This window comes from Ochotona curzoniae, unplaced genomic scaffold (genome assembly GCF_017591425.1).
Source record: "Ochotona curzoniae isolate NIBS_2020 unplaced genomic scaffold, NIBS_Ocur_1.0 scaffold_4506, whole genome shotgun sequence".
NCBI lineage: Eukaryota > Metazoa > Chordata > Mammalia > Lagomorpha > Ochotonidae > Ochotona > Ochotona curzoniae.
Window position 1 is genome coordinate 44,489,769 of NW_024467119.1, and position 21,124 is coordinate 44,510,892.

Here is a 21,124-nt window from a genome sequence, read left to right on the forward strand (position 1 = left end):
TATTTATGATATCCCTATCTTTAGATTTTTGAGGAATCGCCATACAGTTTTTCATAGCTGCTGTATCATTTTACATCTGAATAGCAATACATAAAGGCTTCTCTTGCTTCCCCAAACCTTGATTTGTTTCTGCTATGGAGGGATTTTAAAGCTAAGAGCAGAGATTAGACAGAGAGGCCAGGGACAAAGTTTACTGCAAAGCAGTGCAATAAGAGCAGTAAAAATCTAGCTCTGGTGTCGCAACACACAGGAAAAGTAGATTCCTTAGGAAGAAGGCTCGCACTTGGGTAATGACTACAACCTTCCTGGAGCCTAAGGGGAAGGTGTTGTCTGACAGACTGTGACCTGCAGGACACTAGTGGCGTTCATGAGTCCATGAAGCTCAGAGAAAACTGGTTTTAGGATCAAAGTGATGGCTGGGGCCCAGCACAATAGCGTAGAGGTTAAAGTCCTTGCCTTGACCGCGCCGGGATCCCATATGAGCGCCAGTTCTAATCCTGCAGGCCCTGCTTCCCATCCAGCTCCCTGCCTGTGGCCTGGGAAAGCAGTTGAGGACAGCCCAAAGCTTTGGGACCCTGCACCCGTGTGGGATACTCAGAAGAGGCTCCTGGCTCCTGGCTTCGGATTGTCTCAGCACCAGCTGTTGCGGCCGCTTGGGGAGTGAACCATCAGACAGAAGATCTTCCTCTCTGTCTCTCCTCCTCTCTGTATATCCGCCTTTCCGATAAATATAAGCAAATCTTTTTTTTTTTTTAAGTGATGGCTGTAGCTCAGGACAAATTATATTGGTTTCAGATAGAGTCAAGAAGCCACGCATGTGCAGAGCTAAAGAGAAAGAACATTGAAAGGGGGACCTTGAAGGATACTGTTGTTCTAGAAGATGGGAGTATCAAGAGATGGCAACTAACAGACCTACAAGATACAGACTGTGAGATGAGAAATGAGATGAGAAATCTAAGGGAATTTCAAACCACAAGCCGTGGTGAGCATTGTGCAGGGCCAGGGAGAGATTGAGGAGGAAGCCAGGGACTTGAGCGGCTCGGTCTGTGGGCACCTGCAGCAGCAGTGAGAGAAGCAGCCGTGCCATTGAGCGACGTGGGAGACTAGGGAAGCCTCGCCGAGGGCAGCGAGTGGAGTGGCAGCTAAGAAGCCTGGAGCCTTGGGTACCTTCACAGTACCTTCAGCGAGCCTCACAGTACCTTCAGCGAGCTGGCGCTGGTGGTCCTCACAGCAGTCTCAGGAGCTGGCTGCCTCTGTCACCGTCTCCTGCCGTAGGTCAGGTATTGAGGCACAGAAAGGCTGCAGGACTGGTCCGGAGTCACACAGACAGCGGGCAAGTGGAAGGCTGCTTGCAGAACAGTGTTTCTCTCCGGGACACTTTGCTCCCCAGGAATTGAAGGACGTGGTTGGTGAGTCAGGGCCAGCTGAAGTGGCTGGGGAGGTAATCCCAATCCCCTTTGCTTTCCTCCTTTTTTAAATGGGGAGGGGTTCCCAGCTTGTTTGTATAAACGATGGGGCACAGAAAGGAAAACCTGGGAGGAGGAAAAAAAAATGTGTACATAAGAAAGTATAAGATTGGGAATAAAATAATTTACTTGAGGAAGTTGTGCCTGAGTCCAGCAAGAGGCCTCAGCCTGAGCAGAAAGTGGTGGAGGCAGACTGGAAGAAAACTAAGAACCAGCTATTGTGACGTATCAAGTGCTGAAACCCCGCTGCAACCACGCTGCCTCAGTTTTATTGATGAGGAGAGCCTGGCAGAGGTTAGGAATGCCTTCTGCCTCATAGCTGGCAGACAAACTCACGTAGCTCACTGCTGTTTCTGGTTGTCTCCCTCCGGCCCAGCCGTGACTTGCAGGGTTGAGAGCAGTTCCCACGCAGGCGTGGGCAGCCCAGCTGGCAGCCTCAGGTTCATGTCCACTCCAGTTAGCTTCTTGTTAGAATGAGAGCCAATGCCTTCCCTCAGAGGCTGCAGGAAGGGCCAGCTGGGCTAACTGATGGGCAGAGGGACCTTCCTGAGAGCAGGAACAGGGAGCCGGCAGAGGCAGAGCCCCAGTTAGGGGCAGGCGGGAGCCAGGGAAGGCCTGAGTGCAGTGATGTGCCCAGCGTGGCTCTCTAAGGGCTGGTCCAGTCCTGCGGGAGTACGACCACTGAGGCAAGGAATCAGCCTTGGTTGGAAACTTCATCCTCACTGCAGCTGTGTGCAGTGGCTGCCTCAAGAGCACCTGCCATTCTGTTATCAGAGGAATAGATAGGTGATAATGGAGGCGGCTGCCACCTCCCACTCTGGCCTTTCCTCCTTCCACCTTGGGATGAGGCAGCAGGAAGGCTCTCACCAGATATAGGCCCCTTGAACTTGAGCTTTCCAACCTCCAGAACTGTAAAAAAAAAATGATCTCTATTCTTTCTATAAATCACCTAGACTCAGGTGCTCTTATAGCAACACAGGAGGGACCGAGACAAGCTCAAAAGCTCTTACGTCTGACAAGCTGTTTTGTGCTTGGGACCATTGATCATTTGAGGAAAATAATTCTGTAACGATGGCTGCTAACCTCCGCCCCTCCGAAAATGTCCTAAGGCTTCTGCACTTGTGTAGATCAGGAATAGGGAACGTCCAGCCGAGGCCGTAGAAGGCCTGTGCAGTCCATGTGTCTGTCTTGCAAAGGCAACTACAAGCCTGACTGAGAATTCACTAAGTTGATAGCCAGCTAATTTTTAGGTTGACAATTCTGTATGGCCCTCCCATCATGTTATAAATATCCAAATGGCCCTTCTTGCAGAAAAATGATTTCCCCATGCCTTCTGTGGACTGTAGTAAAATTAGAACATCGGACTTCTTACTCTGTTGTTAGCTTCAAACTCGAGTGTAACTGAAAGCGGCAAAGACCTTGACGGTGTGAGGGTCTGATGAGTTTCATCCAGGGAGAGTTACCAGAACTCATGGCTGGGATCTACTTTAGCTGCAGTAACGGGTGATTCTTAGAATGGAGCGAAGAAAGAAGTTAGAGAGGACAGAGAGTTAAGGCCCAAAACAAGAAGGTTAAGGTGTGTAGGACAGCCTCAGGAGTGACTTGCTTCACACCCGGGACCTGGGTGTCTGGCGGAGTAGGGAGTGTCAACCCACAGACACCTGGAGTTGTTACTTTCAGAAGTTGTAACATGTGTTAAGGGCTGGGAGAGATGGACCTGGAGGCCCAGTGGAGGGGCTGGTGCTGAAAAAGTCAGGTGCCCCTGAACTCTGTGCAGGGTGTGAGGTGACACTGAAAGAGCTGAACGGAAAGTTAACACTGTATTCTGTTGAAATGTTTGATACTGTAACACGACATTCACACATTCGTTGTCAACATTTGATCTTTGGGTTACCATAAAGGTTTAGGGACCATTGTTTTTGAAACCAGGGTCTTCAGGTGTATTTTGGGAACCTGAAAGTTCTATATGAAATTAAAGCTGTGTGTTTCCCCTTCTCTGATGATGTTAAAAGAAACGTACTTGGATATATGAATGTTTAATTTTAACATTGCATCTGTACCAAAATGTGCATTTCTGTTTGTGATACTCTGCATATCATTTGAAGTTATGGTGCATTTTCCAAGAATATCTTGCCAGAGGTTGAAGAAAGAAAAGTGATGGGAAAATTGAGCAATTGCAGGCACACGGTAATGGGTAGAACTTTGAATGCTACAGAAAGTCCAGGAGTCACCAGTGGTATTTGGGTGATGGACATCGTATTGTCTAGCTCCTGCCTCTGGATCTGGGCATAGTGGCTGGTGATTGTGTGATGAATTCCTTTTTCACATAACAAACACAGTTGTTGATATGTGTGTTTGAGAGTTCAATAACTACCTCATGAAAAATGCTTTAAATTTTGTCTGAAAGGAGGAGAGAGCGAGTGAGAAAGACCTTCTACCTGCTGATTTATCTCTCAGTTATTCCATCATCCAGGGCTAGGCCAGGCTGAAGCCCGGAGCCTGGAGCTCCATCTGGCTCTCTATGAAAGGTCCCACTGTCTCTTAAGGTACAGCGCATCAGCAAGAAACTGGAACCCTAACAGACCTGGGATTTAATCTCAGGCACTCCCGTATGGGATGCAAGCAACCCAAGTGGCATTTTAACTACTGTACCAGGTGCCTGCCCCCCTCCGTCTTTTTTTTTTTTTTTTTTTTTTTGAGATAACAAACTGCAGAAATGCAAATAACAAACCAGTAAATGACCTGGGAGAACTGCACAAATAAGATCAAGCAAGGCACGACAGGCCAGCTATGTGTCATATAGAACACAAGCCACATGGGCGATGTTATCAGAGGTAGCACACCCTGAGGGCTTTCTAGGGATTTTCCTAGAAGTTCAAGATTTGCTCCCAGCATTGGACTGCGGGACAGAACATGGAACACTGCTAGCTCAAGAGAGGTGGACATCAGCCAAGAGTGGCAGCCAAAGGCTCAAGCCAGGGTATGACAGACACCAGTGTGGCCAATGGGCAGGCTGGGAGAGGGCCGTTTTAAGGAAGGGGCCTGCATGTAACTGGGGAACAAGTGCAGGGGCTGACCTTCTGGAAAGGAACTAAGAAGCAAGTCCTGCGTTGGGTTGGGACAGCAGGACCCTGATGCTGAGAGTGCTACCTGGGCCCTGGCCTTTCCCCGCAGCATCCGGTGGGGAGGCTTGTGGCCAGCACCTTCAGGCTCCTGCGGAAAGCAGCAGGGAGACATTGCACAGATTTGCTGGCATGTCAGTGATCGGAGCAGATGGTGACCTGCAGGTGGCAGTGTGGGTGAGGGCAGTCATCATGACTGACAGGTTTCCTTTAGGAAAAGGCGAAATGGGAGCTTGGTACACAGTAGATGCTCAAAACATGCCATCTCTTGGCTCTACAATAAATTGTGACCTCCGAAATTTACCATAAAATAAGAGATAGATCAAAGAGAATTAAAATTTGCCCTCTTCTTTGTGTGTGTTTTCCTCTTTAGACCTAACTCTTGATTTAAGCAGCAATTTCTATTCTGTTTATGCATATCGAATATCTAATGCACTATAATATTTCCACTGTAACCCATATTTCCTTGCAGCTGTGTGAATTAGCTAAGGAAAGAAAAGCTGAAGTTGAATGTATTTTTTCCAAGAAGCCCAGGAAGGTGGTATTTGGTTTAGCAGTGGGGATGCCTGCATCCCACATCGGACTGTATGGGTCCAATCCTAACTCCATTTTAAATTCCAGTCTTCCTGCAAATGTGCACCTGGGATGCAATGGTGATGGTGCAGGCAATTGAGTTCCTGCATCCATGTGGGATCCTTGATTGCCTCTTGATATAGGAGCTCTTTGGAGGGCCTGTGCCTGCATGTATGCGCTGCTTTAGGTGCCAGTGGGAAGGATGGCCCCAGATCTTCTCTGTGCAGGAAGTTGTGGCAAGGGTGCAGGAGGACCTGGGGTGGGAAGTCAGTACTGAGGTCTCTTGTGTTTTACTTCAGTGTGTTCAGGTACTACTTCTCTAGGTATGATTCTGCCTTGCAGCTGCGTTTGCCCCAGCCTCACAGGTGCCCATCTGCCCTCATCCTCCTGGCTGTGGGCTCATGCTCCTCAGGGTTCCCATAGACTGACTGCTTCTTCACAGCTCTCACTAGAATTTGAGCTTGACATTCTAAGTTCTGTGCTGGAGGGGGCGGTCTCCACCAAACATCTCCAGGCTCTGGCTTCACAGGTGTGTGACTCACGGGCAGGGGACCGCGTGTCAGCATGCCGCCCACTGTAACTGGTCACAGCAAGAAGAGCCCAGGCAAAGACACGTAGGGACAAAGAGCCCTGGGAGACGGTCTGTACGGTGGGCTTCCCGAAGGTTTTGCATGCAGTCCCCCGAGATGTGCTTCACTCCCAGCATGCTGTGACTGCGTGCGTGGAATGTCCATCAGGGACTGCAGTGGACACTCGGTGTCCAGGGTTTGTTTGTTTTTCTTAAATCCTGGCCGTGTGGCCATCCTCTGCGTGGCATACGTTCCAAAGTACAGCAGGTGTTCCTTTTGGACACAGAAGAACGCACATTATCAGGCAGGGGTGGGAATGCACTTGGAATGTACGTTGTGGACGCCCGCAGAGGCCAGCTCTGCAAGCAGGCCTCCCCAGGAGAGAGGTTTCTGAGTCTGTCACTTGCCTTTTTTATCTTGGACTGCCACAGTGGAAGCTTGGGTGCAAGCCTGATGGTTGGAGTTACTGGCCTCCTGGCCCTTGGGCTTTGATCCCTCAGGGAGAGCCCTGGGGCCACAGGGTGGATGTTTGCCTGGGGGATGTTGTCTGACTTTGACCAGGACTGCTTCTGTTGACAGGCAGGTCCTCTGCTCGCCTGTGCCCTTTTGTCAACATGGCTCATGCCCTGTGGTCCGGTCCTGGCTGTCAGACCCCTGCCCTGGCTGTAGATCCCCCCTAACACTCCTCCCGCCTCCCCATCCTGACTGTCAGACCCCTGTCTGGCAGTGTTTCCTGTCCACTGGCCCTGGTCCAGCTTGCAGGTGTGGGTGATAGTGAGCCACTCACAAAGTCACAGGCTCAGACCAGCACAGGCCCTGGGGGAGAAGCCCTAGGTGGAGTGGTAATGAACTTGCTTTTAGAACCTGTTTTGCCACTTTGAAACTATTCCTTAAACAACTTGCTTTGGGATTTGAACCTCTCACATTTGGGTTTTTGCTCTTTTGATTCTGTTTCTTTTCCTCTGGTTTTCTGCTTTCGGTTTAGCTTGCCTGGCTTTAAATATCTCACATCATAGCAATGAATTGGGACTTTTTTTTTTAAGTGTCATCTTGTTCTCCCTCAGTGTGCTTGTTCCACTCACCTGCTGCCTCCCGCACAATCACACTGCTGTGGCACAGAGAGCTCAGACCCTGAGGGGCGTGCCCACTGTGCTGGCCCATGGCACTGGTTACATCTGTGACAGGTCCCATGTGGCCTGTTGTGGTTTGAACTGATTCACTTAAACATAAACGTTTGCCTAAGCCATGACCTGTGCTTAGCTGCAGCCCCTGTCCTGAGGTATTTGCTATAGCTACTGGCAAGCTGATGAAGCAGGAAGTGCTTTGTTGCTGTTTCTAACTAAACTAGCCTTGTGTGAACCTGGGGCAGCCTTCCTTAGACACACAGGTCCCTGGGCATCTCCCTGTGCCCCGGCGGGAGGAGGTGCTGCGTGAAGGAGGGGATTGCCACCTGCAGTGTGAGTGTGTGGACAGTTCTCTATTTCATAGGTTTGTCTGGAGTCTCTCGTGTTCCACATCCAGGGTTTAGGACACTGTCCAGCAAAAAGGCTGTGTATTAGGGTTGGCTAATTTTTGTGTCCATTTGCTGTGTTGGATGGGATGGGAAACTGTACTTTGTTCTGTAACTTTTACATTTTCTTTGTTTTAAAATGAAATTCTTCTTTGTGATTGTTTAGGTGGCTGCAACCTCCGGCCACACGGTCGTGTTGGTAGACCAGACGGATGAGATCCTGGCAAAATCCAAAAAGAGCATTGAAGAGAGCCTTAAGAAGGTGGCAAAGAAGAAGTTTGCAGAGGACCCTAAGGTAGTTTCTTGTTGTCCGTGCCAGTGCTGTCTAGAAGCTACGCCTCCGTGAGGGGCACCGGGCCTTCCTTGTTTTTGTATTTTAGACTTTGTGTGAACCTCATTTCCCCGTAATTTTAGAATAATGTCACATCATAACCACTAAACATTCAAGAGGAGCTGATTAGAAAGCAGTGACATAGCACTGAGAAAGTTGGGCAAATGGTGAACTGAGTCTGGACAAACATTGAGAGGTGGGGTTAAGAAAAATCTGTTTTGTTTTTCTTTTTTTAAAAAAAATGTAGGGAGAAGTGTAAATGGTTGGTAATTTTTTAACTTATCAGCTCAAAAGAGTACTATAATAAACACATCATTTGGCTAAAATCTTCGATTGCTTGGGGAAGATCCTCCGGTTTTTTATAGAGGAAGAAAGTGGAGGGCAGCTCTCTTTTGCTTTCCTGGACAGAGCTTGAGATTCTGTCTGCTTACCTTTTATATTTTTTTGTCATCATAAGTTGCCTAAAATCATAAAGCTGGCAGTCTTTAACCAGCCTTTCCAAAGGAGTGGGGAGGGGGCTGCCCTTGTGGCAGAGCTGCTAAAGCTGACGCCTGCGACCCTGGAATGTGCAGGCTTTAGTTTCCTTGGGGTCTCAGAACCTGCTCTCCTTGGCTGCTGAGTGACTTCTGTGTCCCCGGAAGTGGAGTTTCTGTGTTGTGTGGTCATCCCGAGTTAAGCCTTTGGGGGAAACATCACACTGTCTCCCTAGTGATGGCGGCATTCCTGTCCCGCCAGTGGCGCGTGGAGCTCCCCGGCTCCCACTTGAGCTTTTCTCTTGTGTTTAGTGTTTTGATTGTAGCCACCTTAGGTGTCAAGTAGAAATGTGATTTTGATTTGTGTTTCCTGTTGTCCAGGCGTCCTTTCAGAAACCAGGTGTGGAGCTAGAGACTGTTTACGCTCTCCTGGGTGCGACCCAACAGTCAATCTCCCAGACAGATTAAGATCCCCTTCACCTGCTTCTTCATTTGTCGTTGTTTTGTTTTAAGATTTATTTTCTCAAAAAGAAAAGAAAAAAGAAAAAGCTTTATTTTCTCTATTCAAAGGCAGAATTACAGAGAGAGGTCTTCCATCCACTGGTTCAGTAGCCAGGGCTAGGCCAGGTCACAGATGGGAGGCAGGAGCCTCTTCTGCTTCTCCAGTATGGGGACAGGGGCCCAAGCACTTGGACTGTCCCCTGCTGCCTGCCCGGAAGGGTGCCAGATGGGAAGTAGAGCAGCCAGTACCCAGCCAGTACCAACATGGGGTGCTGGTGCTACACTTGGCAGCTGGAGCCACCATGCTACAACACCAGCCTCATCCTCTTCTATGCTGAGTGGTAGTGGGCCACATGGAGGTGGCCTTCTGATGAGGTGGGGGTTGTAAGAGCAGGTGGGCTGTAAGACCCCTGGACTGGAGCTTGGAGTCAGGGACAGAGTAAATCTGAACCCAGGTGGCCTGCACTTCCCCCTGGCTCGCTCTGTTCCTGTTGCGCTGTCTGGCCCCTTGGGCTGAGGCTCAGGTCACACCCTGAGAGCGACAGGGTGGCCCCAGGCTTTGGGTGCTCCACACCTCACTGCAGCCCCTCCTGAGCCTCTCTCTGCCAGGACTGGGTGTCCCGCCTGAAGTAGGTGTCCCAGCCCTGTGCTGATGCGTGTGCGGCAGTGGCTGGGGAGCACAAAGCATGTGACTGCTCCAGAGAGACCTGCTGTGGCATGCAAAACAGACACCCGATCCTAAAGGCTCAGTGAGGAAAAGGAATACGAGTATCTCAGTGTGCTGACATTGATTACAGAGACGTGATAGTAGCTGTTATATTGGGTTCATTAAAATTAATTTTACCTCTTACTACTTTCTAACACAGCCAATAGAAAAATTCCTCATTGCATATTTCTTTTTGAAAAAAAAAAAGATTTACTTTCATGTTACTTGAAAGGCAGACTGAGAGAAAGATTCTTCTTCCATCCTGTGGTTCTCTCTGCACACGACCACATTTAACCAGGGTTGGGCCAGCCCGGATTTCAGTCACGGTGTCTCGTGTGGATGGCAGGGCCCCAGGTGTGTGGGCATCACCTGCTGCCTGCCTCCCCAGCAAGGCCGACCTCAGGCTTCCTGTGCCCTCAGAGCAGGCGGAGTGCAGCCAGGAGCAGAGGCCGCTGGGGGCTGCACCACGAGGGTTGTCGTCGCCCAGGTAGCAGTGATCGTAGGTGGTCGTGGTATCTGGAAGTACATTGAGAAGCTGCTGCAACAAGTAAAGGTGGAGGGATTTTGATCTCAGAAATGGGGGCATAGGCCCAGCACCCCCAAAATTAGCTATGACTCACTAATCCTCTACCTCCAAACACTGGGATCCCAGTACGGATGCCAGTTCATGTTCCCAGATGCTCCACTCCCCATCCAGCTCTGTGCTTGTGGCCTGGGAAAGCGGTGGAGGATGGCCCAAAGCCTTGGGACCCTGCACCCATGTGAGAGACCCGGAAGAGGCTTCTGGCTTCGATCAGCTCATCTCTGGCCATTGCAGCCACTTGTGGAGTGAGGGGAGAAAATCAGTAGATGGAAGATCTTTCTGTCCTTCTCTTTGTAAATCTCCCTTTCCAATCAAAATAAATAAATCTTAAAAAAAAAAAAAAGAATGGAGACGCGGTCCAGTGTGTCGGGTGGGGGTCTCCCTGGCGCCCTCGGCAGAGCGCAGTGCTCGCTGTCAGCCGGCACCCTCAGCGGAGCGCACAGTGTCCTGTCGGCTGAGCGCTCTCTCTCCCCCCACCCCTACCGTCTCAGGCTGGCGCCAGCTTCGTGGAAAAGACCCTGAGCAGCATCACGACCAGCACGGATGCCGCGTCCGTGGTGCACAGCTCGGACCTGGTGGTGGAGGCCATCGTGGAGAACCTGCAGGTGAAGAACGAGCTCTTCCAGAGGCTGGACAAGTTTGCCGCTGAGTATGTGCCGTGAGGGGAGCGTGCCGGCCCCGGGGCTCCCTCCCCGCGCTGGTGAGGGCAGAGTTAGCCGTGCTTAGCCCGAGGGATCTCCCAGGGACAGGGGTCACCGAGGGACAGGGATCTCCCGGGGACAGGCCTCTGGGCTCCCCGGGCAGCTCCCTGAGTGGCTGCCCGCCCTCCTCGCTCCCTGGGCGGCAGACAGAGCAGTGCTCACTGAAGGGAGTCGCTCTCGGTTTCCCCTGAGCTTTATCTGGGTGCAGTGGTAACAGACCTGCCAGCCTTCAGGAAGTGACAGATCCTGGCCAGGCAGGGTAGAAGAAGAGGAGACACTGCCGGAGGACATCCTGGCACTGTCACCTGGCTTTATGGTAAACAGAGGTGACGCTTGAAAGCACTCACGACACCTGTCCAAGTGGACTTTGCCTCTGGCCGTCAGACAGCCTGCCCTGCACCGAGCTCAGTGTCCAACCCGGCCATCACCAAGCACGCGTGGAGTTGTTTTGTAAGCAGCTGTTCTGACGTACACTTACTGCTAGGTTTTGCAGTTGGGTTCTGGGAAAAGAAAATGTAATTCACATTTCCCTTGAATCAGTGCATGGAGCAAAGATGAACAGCGTGGCAAGGGGCCCACAGGAAGCAGGAGCTGACACTGGCTTCCCACCTCCCACCAAGTGACCTCCGTCCCCTGCCCCCTTCGTGTCCTCTCCCATCCCTCTCTGTCCCCTGCCCGCTTCGTGTCCTGGGCTCCAGGCTCGCCAACGTCTGCGTGTTTGTGCTGCTCGTTCCCTTTGGTACATGCAAGAGAGTGAAGGTTTTTTTCATACCAAAGTCTCAGAGAAACAAAAGATGGTCTGACACAGTCATGAGTTTGCGGGGTTCCCAGGAGTATGTGGGGTATTGTCCCTGGAAGGTAAGGCCCTTTTTGTGTGAAGGAAGTCAGAGCAGCCTGACCTAGCAGGTAGGGGTCAGAGACATCTCCTCCTGGGGACCCTGGAGACACGAGGACTGGGCTCTGATCCCACAGCATTGTGCAGCCAACTGGGCCTCAGTGTCCCCTTTTTGCATCTGAGTGCCCCGTAGAATGCCTTACAGAAAGGTGGCAAATTAAATACATTGCTAATCTTCCAATAACCCTTTAAAAAAAAAAAAGCCTGCTTGCTTGCGTGCTTGCTTGCTTGATTGATTGATTTGAAAGGCAGGTGGACAGAGAGGAATAGAGATAGCACAGCCTTCCGTCTGCTGAGTCACTGCCCAGGTGGCCATGGCAGCTGGGGCTGCACTGACGCCATGAGGCAGAAGGCAGTGTGGTGGCCGGGGCTCAAGCGTTTGGGCTGCTTGCTGCTACTTCCAGGTCCATTAGCAGGGAGCTGGATCGGAAGTAAAGCAGCCGGGATTCGAACCCTTGCCCATATGTGACTGGCAGTGGCTTAACATGGCATGCCACAGCACTAACCCCAGAATAAGCCCTCATTAAGGGAAGTGTGGAGGTGCTGTTGGGCCTGCGTTGATCCCCATCTGCCCCAGCCTGCTTCTGTGTGCAGGTCAGAGAGAGAGCACCATGTTAGCCACACACAAAAGAGCAAACCACTTACCAATCTCTTAGTTTAAAACCTTTAAAATATCTAATTTTAAAAAAAGAAGAGAGAGGAAGAGAATCGTCCTGGCCATTGTTGGAGAAAGGTGTCTTCATCTTTGTCCCTACCTGCCGGGGTGTCTCACCTCACCCCAGGCCTCACACCTCTCCCCAGGTCTCACACCTCTCCCCGTCACTGGTTGCTTCTGCTGCCGTGTCTCCTTCCACCTGCTGGGATATCCCCTAGATCGTATTGCCGCCCTGTGGCTGCACAGGAACCCAAAGACTCTTCAGTAAGGGGGGCTTGGCTTTGCTGCACCTGTGTTGGAGATTTACGTCATGCCAGCCTGTATACATTTATCCACAAGGTGGCGCCAGAGGCCAACCCAAAAGTCTTGCCTGGCTTCACCATAAGGCTAGCAAAACACTTGACTATCCTGTTGGCACTGTAGCCTTCTTTTCTAATATTTACTTATACTAATTTCAGAAAAGTTATGGACTCTTAAGAGTTAAATTCGGTTTAAGTCAGTGTGGGCTTTTTTTTTTAGAATTGATAAGTACTGTTTTATGTGGAAGTTTTTTAAAGCTTTATTTATTTTTGTTGAAAGGAGAATACACAGAGAGACAGAGAGACAGAAAGATCTTCCATCCACAGATTCACTCCCCCAGTGGCCGCAACAGCTGGAGCTGAGCTGATCCAAAGCCAGGAGCTAGGAGCCTCTTCCAGTCTCCCACATGGGGGCAGGTTCCCAAGGCTTTGGGCCGTCCTTTGTTGCTTTCCCAGGCCACAAGCAGGGAGCTGGATGGGAAGTAAAGCAGCTGGGATACAAACTGGCACCTATATTGGATCCTGGCACGTGCAAGGGGAGGATTTTAGCCACTAGGCTACCTTGCCGGAGCCACATAGAAGATTTTGTAAGCAAAATATAGATCTGTCTCATCCAGTCTCCCATGTCTACCTGTGCAAATTGAAACACTCTTTTTTAAAAATTTCTTTTGGTCCATGTTGGTTTCCTTGTGTCTTCCTCTTCATTCTCATATAAAGGAAAGTTGCCATCAGCTATTTCTCAGTGGGGATTTAGGTGTTTATGTACAGCTGAGTCTGAGCTCAGGTGCCCGCGGTCCCGCGTTCCTGCCCGCTCTTCTGTATTTATCACTCAGAATTCCTGATGGAGGTTGACTAAGTAGCTTGACCAGTTAGTTGCCTCTTCTCCCTTGTGTACCAGGAAACTAAGTAACACAAGTAGACGGGAGAGATTTTGTCCCTGAAAATTAAGGAAGGATGGGTGAAGATTTAGTGTTCCTTTGGAAGAGATACTTCACTTAGAATTTCAAGTTTTCAAGAAAACTGGGGTCTTTTGACCTCAGCCTGGTGTGAGATTCACCTTTCCCCGGCAGTGGAGGCTGCGGGTGGCAGGCACCGTGGGGATCCCAGCAGGAGACCCCCCCCCTTGACGCCCCTGCTCTTCTGTCCGCAGACACACCATCTTCGCCAGCAACACTTCCTCCTTGCAGATCACAAGCATGGCCAATGCCACCACCAGGCAGGACCGCTTTGCCGGCCTGCACTTCTTCAACCCGGTGCCCATGATGAAGCTCGTGGAGGTCAGTGAGCCCGCTGTGCCCTGCCCTGCCCTGCCCCGCCTCACCCCACCCTGCCCTAGCCCTGCCTCACCTTGTCCTGGCCCGGTCCTGCCCAGCCCTGCCTTGCTCTGTCCCTCAAGGCCTGCTGCAGGTGCCTTACGGGGGGCCTGTGTTTCTCACACCACGATTTGTCCTTAGAGTCAGAGGGGGCAGAGGTCCCCATGGTCCAGGAGGTTCTGTCGTCTATTTTTCATAAGGTTTTGCCCGCTGTGGCCAGCAGGAACACTCACACTGTGGAAAATCGTTGACCTCTTTGTGCTGGAGCTAGTGGGGAGGGAGACGCACCCTACACACAGGCATCATGTCGCACAGTGGGTAGCCTGCCCCACAGGATACTTCCTTGCCCGCTCTTCCTGGGGTGTGTCCCAGTGCCTCAGCATCAGCCGACAAGGTGCCACTTGTGTGTTGTGACCAGGGCCGTGAGGAGCAGCTGCCCGGCCCCTGGAGCCCCCCACCCATGAGGCTGCAGGCCGGTGAGGGCCTCCGCCAGCGTGGCTGTTCAGGCTGCTTCCGCTAGCCTGCTTGGGGACCTTGCGCAGGAGGGAGTTGGAGGCAGAGTCGACAGTTTGCCCCCAACTGTGGCAGCTTGCCATTTCTGTGGGCTAATTACAGGGTCTGAGGCACTGGAGCTATTAAAGCAGCATTTGGCCTGAGGCTGCGGGGGTTACTGCTGTGCGAAGTGTGGGGGATGCTGCCGGGTGAAGCCAGGCCAAGCCCAGAGACTGGGAGCGCGGCTGGGAGCTGCTTCCTTCCCTTCTCCTCCAGCCCCTTTGCCTCCCTGTGCCTGTCCCATGCCCCTCATCCTGCTGCCAGCATGCATGGCTTTTTTTAGCAGTCATAATGATGACCGTACTTTCTTGGGGCTCTCTCTCAAGGGGATACCCACTGGCCCATCCTGCGGTAGGAATCCGAGTGTCCCGTTAATACCCCATGCCTAGCTTGTCATAGTTCATCCCTGTTTCCTGTGGCCTCTATAAAGAAGCTGAAGGGGCTTGGGAAGGGCCAAGCAGGTGGTGGAGCCAAGGGTAAAGTGGAGTGTCCACCTGCAGGGCACCTGGCCCTGTCCATTCGTCACTGTCCAGTGCTACTATGTTCAACTTTGGTTCTTTTCACAATGTCTGCCCACTGTCCTAGAAGTGTAGAAAGCTTAGCAAGTGTTGCCACAATGCGGGAACTGTGCCCTCGGAATGCTCTCCCGCCTCTCTGAAACAGGGGCACTGGGCTGGCTCCCCTCCCCGCAGAGCGCCGCTCGTGCTGCCTTCTCCCCAGGCCCTGAGGTTTCTGCTGCACGGCTCATGATGCTGCTTGTTGCCCGAGTGCGTGAGCGATGCTGCGCCAAGGCTCCTGTGTGACACTGTTCCCATGCCCGTGGGGCAGCACCGCACTGCTGCCTCTTGTGCTCCCTACATGGCCCAGCTGGGCTGGCTCAGCCTGCGCTGCCTCTCCCGTGCCAAGGCACCTGGTTCTCACTGCACTCCAATGCCCCTTACTGTCCCCACGCCCCCACTGCGAGGCCACAGAGGGTGCAGGAGTGCAGCCCTCTAGTCTCGTCACACCTGTGCAGCTGGCGGTTTGCGGAGTAGGGAGCTCTCCCCAAAGGCAGGGCGTGTCAGCTGTCACCATGCCCGCTTCCTGGATGCCAACTGTGGTGCAGAATCTGGGCTAGCCTTGGTATCCACAGTGGAGGTCCTTGACTGCCTATTAAAGTAGTTCACAGCTGCCCGGGTCTTGCCATTCCCAGCTCTCATCCCTCAGCGTACAGGGAGAGCACACCATGCCAGGTCCCGCGTCTGTTGCCCAGCACCTGGCTGCCCTGTGCGCTGTGGATTCAGGCTTCGTCTGCAAGCTGAGTCGGTTCTCATCCCAGGAGGGCTTTGGGCCCGTGGGGCCACTATGAGACAGGTGGAGGAATGGGAGGCACACTCCTCCAGGAGTGTTAGGGACCAGGGACCCACGGGGAACACTCTGTCTTCCGGGGCCTCCTTTCTGGGCCAGGAGGAGGTGGGCTCCCTGTGGAGGGCTTGGAGGGCATTGTCGCACTTTCCTAGCCTTCCAGTTACCAGCTGGCGGTGATTAGCAGCCATGGGTACAGCAGCAGCAAAGGCAGCATTCACTGAACCCTGTGCACCTGCCAGCAGCTGTACTTCTTGCCGCACCCCCTCCTCTCATCTCCTTCTCCCCTCGTGCCTCCGGCTGACTCAAGTGAGTCCGTGTCACTTCTGGCTCAAGAAAGATGCCCAGGGTCACACAGCCCAGAAGTGGTGTAGCTGAGAACTGAACCCAGGTCTGCCTCAAAGATAACGCTGGTAGAACAGTCACATGCACACTCACACAGTCTGTCTTCTCTCACATTTCAGTTTTGTTTTGGTGCATGATGTAGGACCCTGTTGTCCCTAAATGGACCTTTGGTTACACATGCCGTCCCCTACTTCTGGGCTAAAGCGAACAGTCTCTTGCGCTGCCTGTGTCACCCTTGGTAGCGATGTGCCCTTGCCATGGGAGGATGTTGGCTGACTCCCTACTTTGCGTTTCCAGATCATCAAGACCCCCATGACCAGCCAGAAGACATTCGAGTCCCTGGTGGACTTCACCAAAGCCATCGGGAAGCATCCTGTCTCCTGCAAGGTAGGGTGTGGGTAGCCCGCTCTCTTCCGGGTAGAATTAGCGTCACAGAAGTGTGTGAGATGTGGGGCTGGAGTGTGCCCTGGGAGAGCACGGGCGGAGACTCCGAGGGCCAGCTGAAGCCGACCTGAGTGGGGCTGGAGGCCGTGTTCACAAGTGGCCGTGTTTTCTTCAATAGCTGCTATTGCCCCTTCAGGCTTCTCTGCTGCTGGGACCCCTGCCAATCAGGAACCCCCCGTGTCCAGAACAGCCTGGTAGACACACACCTCCCCAGTGAGAGAGCAGGGCTTTCCTGCCGCGGAGAGCTGCACTGGCGGTTACCAGAGAATCCAGCCTGGCCCAGGTGGCACTCTGTTGCGCTGTGTTTGTTTTGTGTTCATAAGAAGCAGGCTTGACTTCCATTAAACTACCCAGTGGGCCAGAGCACCTGACCCCAGCTGCCGAAATAACATGTATCACTTGGGTTACTTCTGGAACCGCCCCCACCCCATTAGGGAGCAGGGCTGGCATTTGGCACAGCACATAGGGTCCCCACGGTCCATACAGGATTGATGGATCTGCTCAATTCCAGCTTCCCCAAAGCAATTGAGCCCCGCTGGCGCTCCCACGGAGAACTGGCTTGAGGTCCAGGCTCCTGGCTTTCCTGGGCCTCTGGGGCTGACACGGCCAATGGGAGGGCTCTGGGTCTGTCTGTGTCTTTCTGCCTTTCAATCAATCAATAAGTAATTTTTATGAGCTCCATAAACTTAGAAGTTAAAAGTTTAGAGACTACTTCTATAAGATTTTGCAATTTTCTAAAGGGCAATTGTCATAAAGTGTTATATTCTTAAAAATTTTCTAAATAAATCATTTTTATAAAGATTTATTTTTGTTAGAAAGTCATATTTATAGAGAGAAGGAGAGACAGAGAGAAAGATCTTTCCTCCACTGATTCACTCCCTAAGTGACCTCAATGACGAGCTGAGCTGACCTGAAGGCAGGAGCCAGGAGCCCATGCAGGTCCCAAGACCTCGGCCTGTCCTGTCCTCTACTATTTTCCCAGGCCACAAACAGGGAACTAGAAAGGAAGTGGAGCAGCCAGGACACGAACAGCACCCATACAGCACCCATACAGGATCCCAGTGCATGCAAGGCGAGGTTAGCCACTAGGCTACCATGCCGGGGCCAGTCATCTTCCTTTTTAAGACTTCGACTTGAGGAGTAGGAAATGGGAAAGCAAGCTGACATTCTCTGATTGACTCCCCGAGTGCCTGTGGTGACTAAGGCTGGGCTGGGCTGAAACTGGGGACCTCAACCCCAATCCCAGCTTCCCGTGTGGTCGGTGTGCCAGCGCCTGCTGCCTCCCGGGGTGTGCGTTAGCGGGAAGCCAGAACCAGCGCAGGGCAGCGCTGCAGCCAGGCCCTCCCGTCTGGGATGCTTGTGTCTAAGCAGAGCTTCTCCGCCAGAGCACACAGCTGCTCCAGGCGTCTGCCTTCTCAGCCAGGACGTCCGATGCCAGTACAGTTCGTAGGGCCCACGCCACAGCATTGTGGAGTTTGAGCTCAGTCCCATTGGTCAGGAGATCTCAAGTAGACCATGTGATGCTGAGCTGCTGAGTGACCAAAGGCAGGCGTGGTCCACTGGTCCAGGGGTGTCGTGCTCCTGGGACTTGCGTTTTCTAACGTCCATTTGTGTTTGGTTCTGTGGTTTTGAGTTACCTGTTTTGTTTTGTTTTTACAAAATCGCGTTAGGAACGGAGCTGTGGTTGCGCTCCGTCCCCAGTTTGTGCTTTCTTTGTGGGAGGGAGCAGCATTTATGCAAGGTGCAGGAGCCGGAGGCCGCGCTGTGCCGAGAGGCCGCGCAGCCCTCAGTGTATCACCGTCAACACGTGGGCGACGCGTCCCCCTCCCGTCACAGCTGCCATAGCAACTGCAGGACAGGAGTGCTCCGGGCTTGCCAAACTGTTCATCAGTTGTTCCAGAACTTGGTCTCGCTGTGATTCCATAGCTAACGTGTGCGCGGATGCTCACGGTGTACTGTACTTGACCCCTAACAATAAATGACTGTGTCGCTGGCCGATATGTGTTTATCTTGTACAGCTTTCAGCATGTTTGTCTTTTAATTCAAGTGTTTTTAATGAGCCTGGGATAAAACAATTCAAGTTTGTAAATTGAAAAAAAAAAGCAACCATAAGCTAGGGTTAACTTGTTAATGAAGAAAGAATCATATTTTTTTGTAACTGTAGAGTAGTGGAATTAAAGTCTACAGAAGGTCCAGGCCCTCACATTCACTCTCCACTCACTCACAGGTGGGCCAGGGCCACTGAAGGGCCTGCAGGCTCAGGCCGCGGTCAGTGCCCATCATCTCTGGTACCTTTTCTGTGTTTAGACGTATTGATACACACAGATCGTGCCGCCGTCTTCCCGTAGCCTGTGGCACTCAGTGTGGTAGCACGCTGCACGTCGGAGGCGATGCCCTGTCCGGCCATGTGTGCACCTGCTGCTCTGCGACATCCACACAGACTCGGTGTTGCTCGCAGGGGCATCTCAGTGCACGGCCCCGTGGGAGGCAACATGGGCCCTGGCCTGCCTCTGCCCTGTGCTCTCGCAGCTGACCCCACCTGACACGGAAGAACAGTGCTCAACGACTTGGAATGTGTCTTCACGTGGAGACGGATGGGGAGAGCGCAGGAGCAAGGCGAGGGTTCCAACATACGGGCTGTGTGGCCTTGTGTCCTGGTGCCCTCGTGCGTCACGGGGCTATCCTGCTACTGCCCACTCCTTGGGTTTTGATGAGGAAATGATAACGCTGCCTTGATAAATGCACAGTGCAATCCAGGGTAAGACTACAGCAATCTAGGGACTCCACCAGAGACAATAGTTTAACAAAAACTCAGCCAGCCTTTCTTTTTCTCTTCCCTCAAACAGGACACTCCTGGGTTTATAGTGAACCGTCTCCTGGTGCCATACCTCATGGAAGCGATCCGGCTGTATGAACGAGGTACCTGTGCCCCACAGGCCACGAGCAGCTGGGCCCAGCCCCAGAGCCGACGGAGGCTCTGGGGGCTCTGTGGGGAGGGCTGGGATGCAGCCTCCGTCCCCTGACTGGGTAAAGTCCAGGTTCGTGGGGAAGCCTCCGAGAAGTGGCTCAGCAGGCCCACCCCAGCCTGGCCACTCTGACGTCTGTTCTTGGTCCAAGGACCTCCCGCACACAGAATGGTCATGCTGTCTGTGTCCCAGGATGGGCGATGCCTAATGTTCGTTAAGGCTCTAAACTTCATGCTGTCTTACAGGCGACCGGAAGTCAGGGACCCTCGGGTGGTATGGCAGGAATGGGAGCCCTAGGTCCATCCTGTCTGAATGTGCCATGAGGCACTTGATTTAAGGCCTCTGCAAGATTTCTCTCCGAGTATTGGAACAACAGACACCTTGATTTCTCCATAGAAATAGAATGAGCAGCTGTAGGGTCTGATTGAGAGGGCAGTTGGCTGCACATGCTCCCAGCCCGCTTCCCTCGCCGTCTGTGGCAGAACTCACGGTCTGTGTCAGAGGCAGACGAGCCTTAATCGGACCCGAAAACAAGCCCGTGTAATTGTTTCCAATTACTTCCTTCACCAACACTCAGTGCTGACAGTGTCATTTCTGAAACAAAACATTTACATCGGCTCTTCTGCGCAGAGATGAAAGCACATTTGCTTCCTTCCAAATCTGCTTTAAATATTAAAACTTTTTCTTTCTGCTTTATGGAAGCAATTGCCTCACTTTTGCTCCAAGATCAAACCAACACTTCTGTGTTTATCTATCAACAAACGCACCTAATTACAGCTCAGAGGGAGCGTGGCGCGCTCCGCCCTTCCCTGAAAGGCTTTTGCATGCGTGCATGCGTGCGTGCTGAGTGAGCTGTGCAGCAGCACATGGGAGCGGACACACACCGTCCCCAGGAGAGGTGTGTCCTCAGGCGTGTCTCCCGTCTGCTCTTCCCCGACCCAAGCAGGGCAGTGTCGGGGCCACAGGGTTAGTTCTCAGGAGGGCTGTCGCTGCTAGCAGGTCCTCGGATGTTGTGATCCTATCCTGGCCACTGTGTGTCACCTGTCCCCAGCCTCCCCACCTTGCAGTGGGCTCTGTGCTGTCACCTGCCACTGCCATGCTTACTCCTGCACTCCCAACAGGGCGCAGTCTCTGCCATCCTAACATGCTATGGCCCATCCTTGTGCCACCTACTCTCCCCTCTTCTCTGGCATGGAACACACTTCTTTTACTGTGCCCGTTTAAGTGGGCAGTGCCTGGGCCCTCCTCATTGTCACCGCTCCCATAGGAAAGTACTGAGGAGTAGGGAACAGTGGCCTTTCCTTCCTGGGCCTTGCTGTGTGAAGCCTCTGTTGTTAGTGCTGGTGATAGCCGACAGGGGGAGCCAATGAGCCAGTGAGAATGCTGGGAATGCTCTCAGGCCAGCCCGCAGCTCCGGCAGTCCGTGGAGGTGGCTCCTTGCGGCCCATTCTGGGGTGAGGAGCTTTGCTCTGGGACAGGTGGAATAGATGTGTGTGAACTCCTAGGGTAGATGTTCACACATTTCCCAGCAAGCAGGTGTCAGATTCTCAGGAAAGTGCTTGGCAAAGGGAAAGTTCTGGAATTTTTGCTTTAAAATACACCATAGTTGTATTTTATTTATTTATTTACTTATTGCCTCTATTGCTCTGTACTCAGAATTCTAAGACTTATGCTTGGTTGACTTTAATAGTTTAGGTTTTATTTTTGTGATGTGCTATATCTTCATATTTTCCTGAAAGATTGCATTTGAAAGGCAGTTAGAGAGAGGTGTTCCTT

General features: G+C 52.3%; 1 protein-coding gene across 1 annotated transcript in view; it reads left to right on the forward strand.

The window, feature by feature from the left end:
- HADH (hydroxyacyl-CoA dehydrogenase) overlaps positions 1–21,124 on the forward strand; it is a 32,782-nt gene that overhangs the window by 8,065 nt on the left and 3,593 nt on the right. Inside the window, exons 2-6 of the mRNA XM_040966798.1 lie at positions 7,407–7,535; positions 10,326–10,483; positions 13,535–13,661; positions 16,236–16,325; positions 19,229–19,301. Of these exons, the coding sequence (XP_040822732.1) occupies positions 7,407–7,535; positions 10,326–10,483; positions 13,535–13,661; positions 16,236–16,325; positions 19,229–19,301 (577 nt within the window). The remainder of the gene's footprint in view (positions 1–7,406; positions 7,536–10,325; positions 10,484–13,534; positions 13,662–16,235; positions 16,326–19,228; positions 19,302–21,124) is intronic.